Consider the following 14,810-nt stretch of genomic DNA (forward strand, 5'->3'; position numbering starts at 1 on the left):
AATGTATAATAATATTATATAATTTGCATAAGTTTCAAAATTTTATGAAACATTCAAAATGAATGCCCATTATATTTCTCTCAACTGCTCTCGACTCTTAGCGTTTTATTTGCCAAAAATTTAGCATTTTATTTGCCAAAAATTTATTCAGTTTCTAATTTAAACTATATATATATATATATATATATACCAAAAGAATGATATAAAGAATAAGAACAAGAAAGAAAACTTCCACTACTTTCTTTTGCTCAAGGTTTATCTTGCTATATTATATAGTTTTATAATACGAAAATATACCTTCTCATATTTGATTTCTCAAAAATAAATTTATTCAATTTTAGTTCTCACTTAAAATGCAGCTAAAGTTGAGATTTCAAAATTAAAATCTATTCTAAAATCGAACTGAGTTCAAACAAGCGTTTTCCATCTAATTTCATGTCAAGCCTGAAACCCGAGCACGCACTGCGCCTATCTCTAGTAAACTACTGCCATTTTTGCAGCCCTTGTTAAAAAGAATATTATAGATATACAAGTAAATAAAAGTTTTATTGAGCTATAAGAACAATTACCTAATTTCCTAGAACATAGGAACCATTACCTAATTTCCAAAAATATAGGAACCATAGATTAACTCATTGATAACTACCGGTGTTATGTGTGGAGAATAACTCTTGTTTTCCCCTCTAGAGTTACATGACAGAAAAATTTATCCATAAAAGATCAGTCAATTCACTATAACTAATATATCTCTATACCCATTTATCTTTTGCTTAGTTGCTTGTTGACTTTATAAAAAAAATTTCCTAAAACATTTATTCATGTCTGTACAGAAATTTCACAGTAAAATAAATTCTTGACTTATTAATATAGATTGTTATAGGCACATGAACTGAGCCTGGTTCACACCATTCACTGGCACAAAGTCAAAATGAAATTCAAGAGCTACCTCTCTCCAAACAGACGGAAAAAATCATAAGCTGTAGCACACTTTATAAAACAAAAAGGACTTTTCTTCATACTTTCTACATGCAATTAGCACTAAAAGAAATAGATCCTGCATTTCCAGAATTACTTCCAGAAACAAAACAACTCATGATCCTCGCAAGTGTCTTCGAACAAAATCATGCATTTTCTAACCCAAGAAACAACCTCACCACATTTCATTTTCGAAGAATTCTTTTCAGGCATCTTCACCCCGCACAAACAAAAATAATCAAACCCATATTTCATGGGTGTCCGAAGAATCTGTCTTGACCCATATTTCATGCATGTCCGAAGAATCTGTCTTGACGAAAGCGGAGACCCCTCGCGGGCAGCAAACTGTTTCACCAATTTATCGAAGATATGAGACATGTTGTGGATAAATCTCAACGCGGTTAGGCATATCAATGTGCACAAGAGATTCCCCTCTTTCTTGAATTTGAATAGATTGTGACATTTGATTAGTCGTTTAAATGGAATGCCGCCTTGATCCAGCCTGAACTTCATGCATCTCCAATGGCAGGAACAGCCATGCCAACAAGTTCGGCAAACGGGCAGAAAAGCTGACCGTGGTTATCAATGCACTGGTGTATTGTTTTTGGAATATGCTTCCTGGTGCAGTGATACTCAAGTAAACTCTGATTTCAGCCGCTTATTTGGAGATGCAAATGGTTGCCTGAATCCATAGGAGGATGTCGAAATGAGAAGAAAGGTAATAAGTTATTCACAGAGAAAGAGTATAAATATAACATATTACAAGCTATATCACACTGCCATTTATTGAACATAGAAATATACTAAAACTTTAGCCCATTTATAGATTAGAAATTTCTACAATTTAGTCTTTTTGGCTAAGAGCTCCATCTGTAGAGTTTTGTGGACAAACGAGTTTTTAATACTTACAAATCACGATTTGCCGCTGGAAATCACCGTAAAAATGTGGTTACCAGTGTACTTAAAACTACATACAAACTCCAATGCGAAACCATGTTGGCCAACATACAAGTGATAATCTCAAGCAAATAAATAGTAATGACTTCTAAACCACTTATGTAGCAAGTATGGTGAGACAGTCACCATAAAACTTTCGATATGGATTAATTTTACTGTAGGCTTCAGCATCAATGCAGACTTTCGAGCATGCAAGTGATAATCTCAGGTAAATAGATGCTATTTCCATGATACTAAATGGATTTCACACTTACATGCAAATACAATGCAGTTGTGTATAATCATGAAAAACTATCCATACTTCTTTTCCGACAAAAATTTGGGCAATTGATTCAGATTAAATTGAAGATTTCACTAAAATCTATCAAAGAGCTCTTTTATATTTAGAAGGTGTCTCCTGAGAAAGAATTTCTCTTAGGCTTCTACTTTTCATTGATGTTTCTACCAATTCCATGTTATAAACTGTAAAGTATGATTCCACTTCAAAATTTGCACCTAAGAAAAAAGCATAAAGCATAACAAGATTGACATGGAATGTCTATGTACCTCGGAGAAGGAGAACATGACTTTCTGTTAGTGAACTGACCAAGCATGGACTTCAATGTCCCAAGAGCCTCCTCTGCAGCCTAAGAAAATATTCTTAGTTGATAATGAAATAAAAGATTCCGAACTAATCCAACCATGAAAATTCCATCATGATTCCATATTAAGAAACCATCATAATGGAGTCTTTCAACAGCTTATACAAATTAAATTGTATCAGGAATTTTCCAAAATTGATCATATAAAGACGAAAAGTCACCAAGAATGTAATTTTGACATAAAGTTTGGTACGAAGGCTAAAGCTTATAAGTGAATATGTTATATATGATAAATTCCTCCAATAAAGCTAATGCCATAGAATGATTCTATAATATTACGCATAAATCAGTGTCAATATACATGAGAGGGCAGTTATATTACCATACATTGTCAAGAAGAAAAAAACAACAATTAGGATACCTTAAATTTAGCTTCTTCCCATGAAATTCCACTTCCCATTCCTAATATCTGTCCTGCTACTTCAACCTAATAGTTCAAAATAGATCATAACAATAAGAAACATATCAAAGCTATCACAAAATTTCAATGAGAACAATTTTTGCAAGAACTTAATTGTTTCAAACAAGCTCAGAGTTTGAAAGAAACCCTGTTTATGAAAAGAATATTGAGAACAGATCAATTCTAAAAGTTGCTCCACACATATCATCAGTATATAACCAAATCAACAGTAAGGAAATAGAATTCTTTTAGCATAGAGGCCACATATCAGGGTTTACAATTGGGGATGGAACTAGATAGGATTGAGGCCAGGCGATTTGAGCCAGGATCCAATAAAGCAACAGACAAGAAGTAGCATCACAAAGTGTTAACTGCTCCGCCTTTAGAAAATTCTGAATCAAACCAATATTAAGTAATGCGAATTTGTAACACAAGTAGAATTCCAAAAGAACAACGTCCCCTCAAAGTCATGAACTTTTACAAAAGTCTACCTAACTTAAACCTGACCACGTCTTTTCCCTGACACAATTAATAAACATGCCTTTATAGATCATAAATAAGAGACGGTGCTTTGTCATAAGATTCTAAATGTTTCTTATGGCAAGCAGCAAGGCCATTTGATATATAAGGCATTAGAATAAGAAATAGCAAGAAAAACTGTTCTTGAAAATCACCTGCGCATGCATTTCTCCTTGACTTTCTGATTCTGAAGAAAGTGAGAGTGGAGAGTGAAAAACAAGATTAAAACCTTCCATAGTACACTGGAATATCAGTTTAAAGATCAAATCAGTACTTATCCATAAACCCAATGTTTTCATATAAGTTACATGAATACTGTGGCATCATACTAGTTCTTTGAGGGCAGCAATAGATGCTGTTGCTTTCTTTCCCTCCATGACCTTCTGGTCCAGAAATCGATGATCATCTGTCGTACTAGTAACTGATAAATAGTTATCCCATGTAAATACTTGATGCCCAACTGAGTTTGGATCATGGAGAAACCCATTTTCTTTAAATGGTGGGAACTTATTCAAATCAGCATGCTGGGAAATAGCATCAGGCAGTGAAGACAAGTAATTATCTGGGATAAAAAATTTGAAAGTCATTAAAAAATATTATCACCAGAAAAAGCATTGAAGGTTAGCATATTGAAAAGCAACTACAAGAAGACAAAAAACATATAATTATATAAATAAATAAAATTGCAGTGGCAGATCATCAAGCATTTCTTTAATTCTAAAGCTACTAAACTGGCAAACACACAGGAAAAAATTAGTTAAATTGGAACGGCAATAAATATTTTGCCATAGAACATCATGCAGTCAATTTGGTCAAGGCAGGCAAGTTTCAATGTGATAGTCACAATAAAGACATTTAGAACAGCAAAATGAAGAAAATACTTACTGGCCAATGCATGAATAGAGGCCTGAGCTGCTTGATGCTGGGCTTCTCTCCTTGTCCTGCCAATTCCTTCGCCAAGCTTTTCTCCAGTAAACCAGGCCTAAAGAAGAATAACAAGATAAATATTTTTTCCTAACAAGTAAAAATTAAACAGTTCATTTGACGTTAAATGGTGTTGATTTGCAAGCAATGGATGGATGGATAATAAATAAATAAGGATTATCAAGGAGTAAAAACCCTAAATTCCCCCACCTAATTATAGCAGATAGTCTCATTTAACAGATCATGCTTAGAATTATAAGAGAAAATTCAGAAATCAAACACCTATTAAAGAATTTTTTTTTCTTCTCTAGGATATAGGAAAGGTACAGCTGACACGCAACAGTAAACTAATTTGGTGCAACCACTAATGGAAAATATACAATAGCTATCAGCCTATCAGTTAGCATAAAGTCAATGAAATCAAATTTTAGTGGTAAAACAAATTAGCTACTGTATGAATTAATATTTGTACCCTGAACTTTCAATCGAACATAAACATTAAGTTCTCTATGGACATAGAATTCAACACAAAAACTCATACTTTAACTTGGCTGGCCAATCTGACAAAATGATAAAAATGGCCATATTTCTGTATTAATCTACCAAAGCAAACCTACATCAAAATTGTGCCACCTAATCTAGATATGTTTAACTGCATTCACTACCTCAATAGAGAATTGTAATTCTGTAGCATCACACAAAGCTGTCCGGTATTCAACCTACAGATAAGTATAACATTTGCATCAGAATAAATAGGCAGAAGTATACCATTAATATGAAAACATGGTGGTTACCTTGGCTCCACATTTAACTGCAATTTCCTGTAGGACACTGACAGGATTTTCTGGATATGGCACACTGGCAGAGGCAGGTCCTAAATGAGCATCCCTGTAATGATTTCGAACAATAGGCATTTCCTCACCTTCAATTTGAAAATGTTAAGAAGTGATCATTCCAGATGAAAACATTGCTTATAAATGCACATGAGAATACAATTACTTAATTAACCATGGAAATCACTTCAGAACTCATAGATGCTAAATGCTTATTATGTTAGCCAGCCTAGAGTTATGGTTTACGGTTTGCATGCAATAATCAATTCACATTCTATTTTATAGGCAAGCTCTCAACTTGGAATCAATATGCCAAAAAACCAAATAAGTGGTGGAACAACACAACCAATTCTCACTAGCAAACAAATACTTAAAAAACAAATTGAAAGATGGTCTACCTACCAACAAGCACCTGAATAATAATGATCCATTCCCATTAAGAAAATCATAAGGGTTCAAGAAGATGCTGCCTCTCCTAAATTTAGGAAACCAGTACCAAACTTTAATTTGGAGCACTAACCCCTCACATACTCTGCAGTCAGAAACCACTTATCTACTTGAATGGACAAGACTCGAGAATACCAAGAACCCATGGAATAAAGAAAAGCAGAGAACTAACATCTAATAGTTTGGCAACTAAATTTTTGTGCAAGACACCAATATCACCTTTCATTTTCATGGCATTGAATACGCAGTTGCCCACACTAGTCTAAGAACATTGCAGGCTCAAATAATTCCAAAAATAAAATCCACTGATATGATGACAAACATACCTAGAAAGGCATTGTAGTTTGACACTGCATGGTTTAAACGCAAGCGTTCATCATTACGGTGTACCTAAAATATGCAGTTAATGGATATTTAGCCCATCCAAAATCAGCACTTCTAATCTAAATGGCAGTTGCTGTTAAAAATAGCATTTACCTGTAACGGTGGTCTGTGGTTTTCATTAATTGCTCTGTCAGAATAATCTCGACCATGATAGAAAGAAGGACGAAATCTTTTTCTACTAAAGCGTTGAGAGTCTGGTTCAATTGAAAATTCATTGGGTAACCTTCTGCGGAGCCTGGGACTTATCTCTTCATCTAAAGGGAATGAACTTCCTCGTGATTGAACAGAAGGACCGGATACTTGAAAAGGAGGCCTCCCCGCATAGGGTGCAGGTGGTGGAGGTGGGTCTCTGGTGTCTTGTCCATGCTGTAAAATAAGAAGCCTTCGCCTCGTGTCAGGATCTAATTCTGATTCTGGAACCTCACCCTCTTCTGTAGCAGGAGAGCCTTGCAAGCTTGGTTCTGAAATAACAGGTTGAAGAAATGGCTTTCCTGATGTACAAGGCTGCAAGCATTGGTTATTAGAAGGAGCCATCGTCATTTGAGAGTTTGGCAATGGAACTGCCCCAAGTGGAGTCATAACATGCTCATAATAAGAGATTATCCTTGGCTCCAGACCATTGACCAGTGAAGGAACAGATTGGAAGCTGTAGTTTGGATCCTGAACAAGAAAGACAATCAGTAAGAACAAATCTAATCTACAACAGATGTGAGATTTTCAGAAAATATACAATTAATTGCCAGAACTAAATATTTTTTTTCCTAAAAAAAATGCTTAATCACAGATGTCAATAAAAAATATTGAGGATGCCACATAATCACCTTCAATCTCCTCTGAGCCTCAGGATCATCTTTATTCCCATCAAACATGGAAGTATCATCCTAAATCAATACCCACGGGAGCGCTAAGATACTTATCATCTAAAATAATAACAAGAATAATAATAAAAACATAGGTTGCTTGAGATTTACCTCTGGACTCAAAAAATTGGAAACATCTGGGGCAGAAGGAAAGTTCATTTCATCTTCATAGAAAATATTACTAATTTGTGGCAAAATAGCATCATCAAATTCTCTGCCAATATGGAAAACCATGGTTCGTCATGCTATAGCAATGAATTTATTGAAATAGAAATGTGTGAAGAAGTTAAAACAGTTTTGTCATTTTCACTGAAGAGGTTAAATAGTGTGTGAAGGAGCCAAAAGCAACAGTGGCAAATAACAAACAGAATAATCTCACCTGAAAAAGCCACCTCTGACATTGCATGCAATATTTCTCGCTACACAAAGAACTGGGATGGCATTGTTTGCCTGTAAAAGAAAATACACACAAACAAGGGGTCTATCAGCACCATTAGATGGGCAAGAGTGTTTGCATGACAAAGGTGATCATGCGCTTCTTCATACCTCTGCATGAGGAGTATAATATGGAGCAAATGCAGGAACAACATGCACGCGAGATTGATCCTTTTCATCCCAAACTTTCAGACGGTCATCAATAACCAATGCCATACTTGGGTGGCAAACTCCATCTTTAAAGACACCAAGCAGTGACTTTCTTGAACCTATCAAAAACAAATTTTTCATAATTGAAACATAACAAATTAAATACACCAAAGAAGTATTCAACATAGACAATATATAAACATAGGCATAACAAAGTTATTAAAAGCAAAATAGTAAACTAGAGTTAAATATGCAGATTAAATAAAAAGAGGGCACAAAAAATTTTAATCTTCTACTATGATAAACAAACAACAAAACTTTTGCAGTGCATACCAGATTTCACACATACTATTCTGTCCAAAAGTTCCCTGTGGTTGATTAAGTTTGATTCTGGGTCAAGAAGCCTCCACATTTCAAGAGCATAATCTCTTTCAGCCATTGTGCAAACATATACCTGAAAACGTTTGCGGCCTCTTGCGGTTAAGTAGCCTCGCAGATCTTCCCATGCTGGCCTTAGTCGTACAAGGACACTGGTATCGCGTATCTATAAGACATTCTACCTTTTAGTTATGTGCATCAAATAGATGTATAAACTAGGAAAAGTAAACATGAATGCCAAACAAATCTATCAATGCAAAAAAAATCCTAAAGGAAAGTAAACCAGTGCAACCCAAAAGACACATTAACCATTTCAATCTGATTTCATAAAAGAAACTAAGAACCGTTCTGTGACCTAAAGCTGAAAAACTACGAAGTTGTATTCTTCTTCACCACCAAGAAACTATAATTGGAAGGTAATATGCTGAATCTCTGAACTTATAAATTGGAAGACTAATAAATGCCCAGGAATTATTCTTCCCATGAACATTTACAGTTGGTTCGAATCAAGCAAAGAAAACAAACTTCAACTTCATTGAATGGAGAGGATATGGTCAAATTGTGATCGAATGCAGGTTATATCACGAGCATAAATGAGAAATGCCAGAAAATTTGCAAATATAGAAGATAATAGCAAACATATACCCCTGGATTAACACGAGTCAACTGTCAAGATGATAGTTTCCTCACATAACCTTACAAGTAGGTGCCCACAAATTAATCTTCAAATGAACATTTATAGTTGGTTTGAATCAAGTCAAAACACAAACATTCAACTTTATCGAATTAGTAGAAGATATGGTCAAATGGTCAATGAATGCAGGTAAAATGATGAACATAAACGAAAAACGCCATAAAACTTGCAAACAAAAAAGATAACAGCAGACTTATACCGCTGGATTGACACGTGTCAAGATGATATTTTTGGGCGACTGATCAACTGATGATTGTCAGACAATGGAGGGACGATCTCAGGTTGTACTATATACACCTTCCCATTATCAACTACTTGATCATTCTCTATATACTGTTTCAATATAGCTTTGTCATCCTGATAGCGTTTGAGCTCAGACACCAAATCAGTGGCTCGCTCCTGATCCATTTCATTATTTATTTTCCGTTGGAGACCATCAATTCGATCCTCAAACGACCGCATGGTATTGGCAACTATAAGTGTCTCATCAAGATCAAACACAATCCCAAGGCACCTCAGGTTCAGCATGGCAAGGCATGAATTGTACAACCCTGGCATGACACTGAAACCCCAAAAATATGAGCAGTCGGTGAGGTTCTTTCTGGTAGGCATTGCCACCAAATGAATTTCTTCCCCTTCCAATTGTACAACTGCAGTCTGCAAGAATAAAAGAAAAATGTAAGAAAATTGAGTTTTAATATTATTGCAGACAATTTCAATAGGTCCATAAGATTCTGATAATTCTCACAATCATATTATTTTAAATAAATAATCATCATAGTAAACAAAACATATTCCAGTGATTACAAAAATGTCAGAACTGAATCATATTCTAACAAATGACTAGCATTGAACAACTTCCAGAACACCAAAACCAACTAGTGCTAGATGTTTATAACCTATGAACATCATAAGTTGTACATGCCAACACTAATAATGGCTCAAATGCATAATTCTTGTCGAACTTCTTCTCTCACCAAGGAAATCACAATATAAAATATATAAGATAAAACAATAGCTGCACTAAATATTTCTGACATCATGAAAAGCATCTATCCAAAGACATAAATTATATGAACTAAATCCTACCAGTTCAACTACAATAAGCCAATAAGCAGAAAAATTTCCAGTGCACCTATGACAGTGTTGGTTATATACATAATTCCTTCGTATTAGGTAGACAAAAGTGAGAAACATTCAGATTTGCCCACATAACAAACCGAACCACATAAAAAATTCAGTTGCAATTTTCTGCAGTTATTTCTAAAATTTTCATAAAGATTTTAGAAGAAATTAAACTTAAAATCTGCCGCTACTAATTGAAATTAAGCAATGTATACCCAGTCAATCAGATAGAAAAAGAATTTTTCTAGTCCAGGCCAACACTGATGTTACTGGATGCATGGTTCTTTCATTTCAACAACCATCTCTTATTGCACCGTGTTATTGTTAACTAGCCAACTTTGATATCTAGACGCAAACCAAATATATTATGTAGATCCCATTGAACCCAAAAGCTTAAGCTGATATGACCAGAAACCTAGGCTTGTATATTCCCTTAATATGTACTACTCTATTTTAATGTACAGACAAACCAAACTCTAAGCATATTATGTGAGCCCATACTAATAATTACTCTAGTAATTATCAGGCATATTATCTCAGCCATACTATTGATTACTCTAGTAATTAACAAATTATCATAGTAACAAACTAATTATTTATTATCAAGTGCCATCAATTCAACCCCATTATTATCAGGAACTATTTATTTCTTTATTTCTTTATTTATTTATGTCCAACCACAAATCAAATATAACCTCATAAAATGTTTTATCAGTAAATTTTCAAAAGATATTTCTAATCTTTCCATGAGATTTGAATAAAATTTAAACTAAAAAACTTTTCAATTTTTCTGATTCAGTTCAACCATACAATTGTTGGTTAGATACATTCCTCGGTGCTTAAATTTTCAGAAGATATTTATAAAAGTTTTCATCAAGAGTAAATCCAGTAAAATAAATTGCTCTGGTTAAAGTTATGATCCTCAAAATTTAACTAGAATTACTCCAAATTCAAAGATTTACCAAAATGGTGAAAACTTTGCAGTATATTCCCTCCAAAGGAATCAGTTCATGCTTAGAATTTATGCAACTTGGCAGTGACTCCAGTTGGTACTTTTAGGGTTTTTCATCATCATCATCATCAACAACAACAACACCATGCTGACGATGCTGATCAAAAGGGTTTGTTTTAGTTTTTGTTTTGTTATACCTTGTTCTCTCTGAGGCAAGCTGCGTGCATGGAGGAGAGTGGCGATCCATCCGGCGATGACGGCAGCGATAAAGATTCCATTTTGAAGATGACTTCGCCGGAGGCGATGCAGAAAAAGACCGCCAGCGGCGGGCATCGGCCGCTCGCCGGCGAAAATCCGGCGATCCTGATCTCTCGTAGTCCTTGGCAACTGTACGAGCTTTGGGGGTGGATTTCCACCTCCCCAATTAGGGTTTCCCCCTGAAAAACAACCGATTTCACCATTTTAATTTCCAAAAACAAAGAACAACAAACCCTAATCCAGATCCTTCTTCCTCAAAATCTCATAATCAATTAACCAATTCAGATCCTTCCTCCGTTGATCATCATAATTTTTCCCAGAAAAACCTAAAGACCACCAAAAAACCCTAAATTTTTTTTCTCGGATTCGTTAATAGAGAGAAAAATAAGAAAATTTAAGAGCAGTTTGTGGATTTTTATGCGAAAATTAAGAGAAATATTTTTATTTGGATTTCTAGTTCTTCCGCTGCCGAAGTTTTTGAAACCCTAGAAAATCGAGAAGAAGATGAAGAGCCTTCGAAGCAATCGATGGGTATAAATATACATCCAAGAAAATCAGGGGCTTTTATGTAAATTTCAGGAATATTTGAGTTCGTGTAGGGATTAGCTGGAAGTTTGGATTCATACGTGTGCACGTGCGTAGCACGTGGCTTGACGTTTCTTGTGTGAGATAAGGTTGGAATTTGAATTAATTAATTATTTTTTTTTTGAAAATAGAATCAAGTTATATTTAGATGATTAATTTGAGTTTTTTTTTTAACATTAGGTGACAAGTACCACTTTGAGTAGACTTCAATCAAGGGACTCGATATTAATAGATAATGAAGTCATTGATAAGTTTTTTTTTTTAAAAAAATAGGTGCATTATTAATAAAAAATTAGAAATTATGAAAATAGGTTGGTTATTGATATGAATTTTGAAGAAATTTATATAACTATGTTGTTGAAATAAATTCTTATTTGTTATTTATTCTATGTTCAAAAATTAATTTGAAAATTATATTAAAAGAATAAATTTAAGTTGGACATTTATCTTTTACTTTTAATTATAATGAGTTGTGCAATTAAACATTAACTTAAATGAATGGATATTACAAAATTGGCTAATATTTGAATTGGTTTAACATAAAGAACGAAGACTTATGAGTAATTTGATTTTTCTTAATTTTTTTTGATATTTTAATAGTTTTATCAATATTGACACATGCCCATTACGATAATTATATTCTAATTTATATATTCTATAAATAACTGTTATTTATTCACAATTTTTTTATTTTATAATTTTTTTTTAACAAAATGTGACAGCCACAAAGAGATACACAACAATTTAAACATGATGATCAATACATCTGTGATTTCATTTTGCATGAATCACAATTTGAACCCCATCTCTTTACAGGATATTTGGTGATAAAAAATAAATAAGTCATTGGCCTATTTCATAATTTCGATTGCTCATATAGATCCTCATAAATTTTATAGTTTTTTTTAGGTTAGATTTTTTTTTATATCAATATATAATAAAGAAACTTTATTCATGTATTATTATTATTATTATTATTATTATTATTATTATTATGGTGTACAATTTTAAGTTTTCTTGGCAACCCAACCGGCAACCCCACCGACTAACGTAGTTTGGCGAATGTCAAAAGTTTGGTCCACAAGGAAGCACCTAGAATTTGTAAAGCAAAAAAAGAAGTGCTCTTTATTCTTTAATAGATAAAAAAATATTAAATTTGATTTGTTTTTTTAGGCTATTTTTCAACTCTTTTTAAAGTTCTTCATCGTAACACATTCACATTCCTTCGTGCTTAAGCCCTACAAAGTCATATAATCTTTCTTTTTCAAAGTTTTAAAGTCGTTTTAACTTGTGAGTTTAAATTTCTATTAATAATTAAAAAAAAAGTACTTAAAAACCCCTGTAAAGTTTGCACTTCATAATAAATTCCTCCAAGTTTACACTTCCCTTCAAGGTCCCTCTTTTATTGGGCTATTCTTTTTTAATCCATATTTCTCAAACGGTGTTAAACATGTAATTAAATGGTATTGGAAATTATTTAATTACCTCTAAGTAGAGAAACATAAACCCAGGTGCATTGAATGATATTTTTGCCCTCAGAACAATAAAACACCTTTTTACAAAAAATACCTTTATTATTACTTTATTGATTCTCTTGCCTACAACAACCTTTTCTCATATTGAAAAATGACATAATTGGCTATGAATTATAATTTTTTAATTAAAAACATGTTAGAGTTTGAAAAAAAAAATAAACATCTTATTATTTTTATAATTGACATTTATTTAAGAATAAAATTTCCTTTTTATCGCTTTAATTGTCACTAATTTTTCTAACTTGAGTTATACCTCTCAAGTTTGAAAACTCAAATAAAAGTTTTTTATTTTTAATTATTGACTAAATTGATATTTCTCTTATTTCCCTTTCATATTTTGAAATTATTTGTAAAATTATTTTACCAACATGATATAAAATTAATAAAAAACTTGACCTTTTTATTTAAAAATTAAAAATAATCATTTAAGGAAAAACCACTCACACTCCTTATTTTAGAATATAATAATGTCAATAAAACCGCAAAATAATGCCAAAATCTTAGATAATTATATACATCTACAATCATTTTCTGTGCTTGCAACAATATTCCTTATAGGGAAAATTAATGATAGATTCTGAAAGTTTCAAAACTTCCCAAACATAGCCTCCGACATTGAATATCAAAAATTAATTATATATATATCTACAATCATCTTCTACTTAAGTCTCTCATCTGTTTGAGAAATGATAAACCAGAAGGCGATGTGCTTGAACTGCTACCATACGAGGGTCTAGTATAGGGTTAGGTCTACCATAAGGTTCAAAAGAAGCCCGAAACAGGTTTCCTCCCAAAGAAGAAGAACTATGCAAGTTTAAGTAGGCTGAACCAAATCGAACAAGCAGCCATCTCGATCTACCCGAACACTCGTGTTGACAAGTAATTTTTCTCTCTATATGGTATAAATTTTTTTATATTAATTAGAGTTCATGAAACATATGTGTATTATTATCCTCTCATATGTAGGTTTAACGTTTTCTGTTTAAACATTAGGTTTTCATGTGTATATTTAACGTTTCCTGTGTAATAAATAACTTTCATGTCTATAACATTGTTATCATGTGTAGAATATGTGTTTTATGTGTATTTTTATCGACTCCTATGTAATGATGTCACATAGTTCAGTCATTTGTAGTGATGAGTATGTGTATATGACGACCACCCGTGTGCACCTTCAGTGTAAAGGAAAGTACACCACGACAGCCAACATGAAAGGGTGGGTCGTTGCCCTGATCATCTGGTTTTATAAGGTGACGAGCAGTGTCAAAAAACTCGATTGGGACAACCACCTCATATAATGTGTTAGGGGGAGACCAATTTCATATAGGCCGCATCTATATTCCCTCTATTGAAATCAATCAAAGGAAAACATGTAAGTGTGGCATCTTTCTGTGCGAAATGATTGCTAATTTTGTGTAATGAGTTGTTTCATGTGTATTGTAATAGTTTTATGTGTATAATACCCAGTATTTGTGTAATATATAAGCTTCATGTGTAGAATTCTTGCTTACTGTGTAAAATCCTAGCTTCCTGTGTATAATCCTTGCTTCTTGTGTATATTCCTAGTGTCTTGTGTAGAATCCCTGCTTCTTGTTTATAAAATGTAATTAAGGTGTAGTGTTTCATTTTTATGTGTATATTATAGATTAGTTGTATATGATATACTGACGACATTGTATTTATTGTGTGTTTGCTTTGCAGTACTTTGAACTTGTGCCAATTAATGACAAAGAGAATTTTTGATGAATCTACTAGCTT

At 33.2% G+C, this 14,810-nt stretch overlaps 1 protein-coding gene across 1 annotated transcript; it reads right to left on the reverse strand.

Moving 5' to 3' along the window:
• Positions 1 to 1,308: 1,308 nt before the first annotated feature.
• Positions 1,309 to 11,418, reverse strand: LOC120249714 (RNA polymerase II C-terminal domain phosphatase-like 1). The gene is given in 18 exon segments (XM_039258321.1): positions 1,309 to 1,657; positions 2,479 to 2,558; positions 2,935 to 3,000; positions 3,648 to 3,734; positions 3,822 to 4,054; positions 4,378 to 4,474; positions 5,082 to 5,135; positions 5,211 to 5,338; positions 6,023 to 6,086; positions 6,174 to 6,740; positions 6,902 to 6,961; positions 7,052 to 7,154; positions 7,320 to 7,390; positions 7,487 to 7,644; positions 7,859 to 8,069; positions 8,797 to 8,828; positions 8,831 to 9,254; positions 10,872 to 11,418. Coding segments are annotated over 18 exon segments (2,748 nt in total). The 5' UTR covers positions 11,136 to 11,418; the 3' UTR covers positions 1,309 to 1,608.
• Between the last annotated feature and the right edge of the window lie 3,392 nt (positions 11,419 to 14,810).

This window comes from Dioscorea cayenensis, chromosome 19 (assembly GCF_009730915.1).
Source record: "Dioscorea cayenensis subsp. rotundata cultivar TDr96_F1 chromosome 19, TDr96_F1_v2_PseudoChromosome.rev07_lg8_w22 25.fasta, whole genome shotgun sequence".
NCBI lineage: Eukaryota > Viridiplantae > Streptophyta > Magnoliopsida > Dioscoreales > Dioscoreaceae > Dioscorea > Dioscorea cayenensis.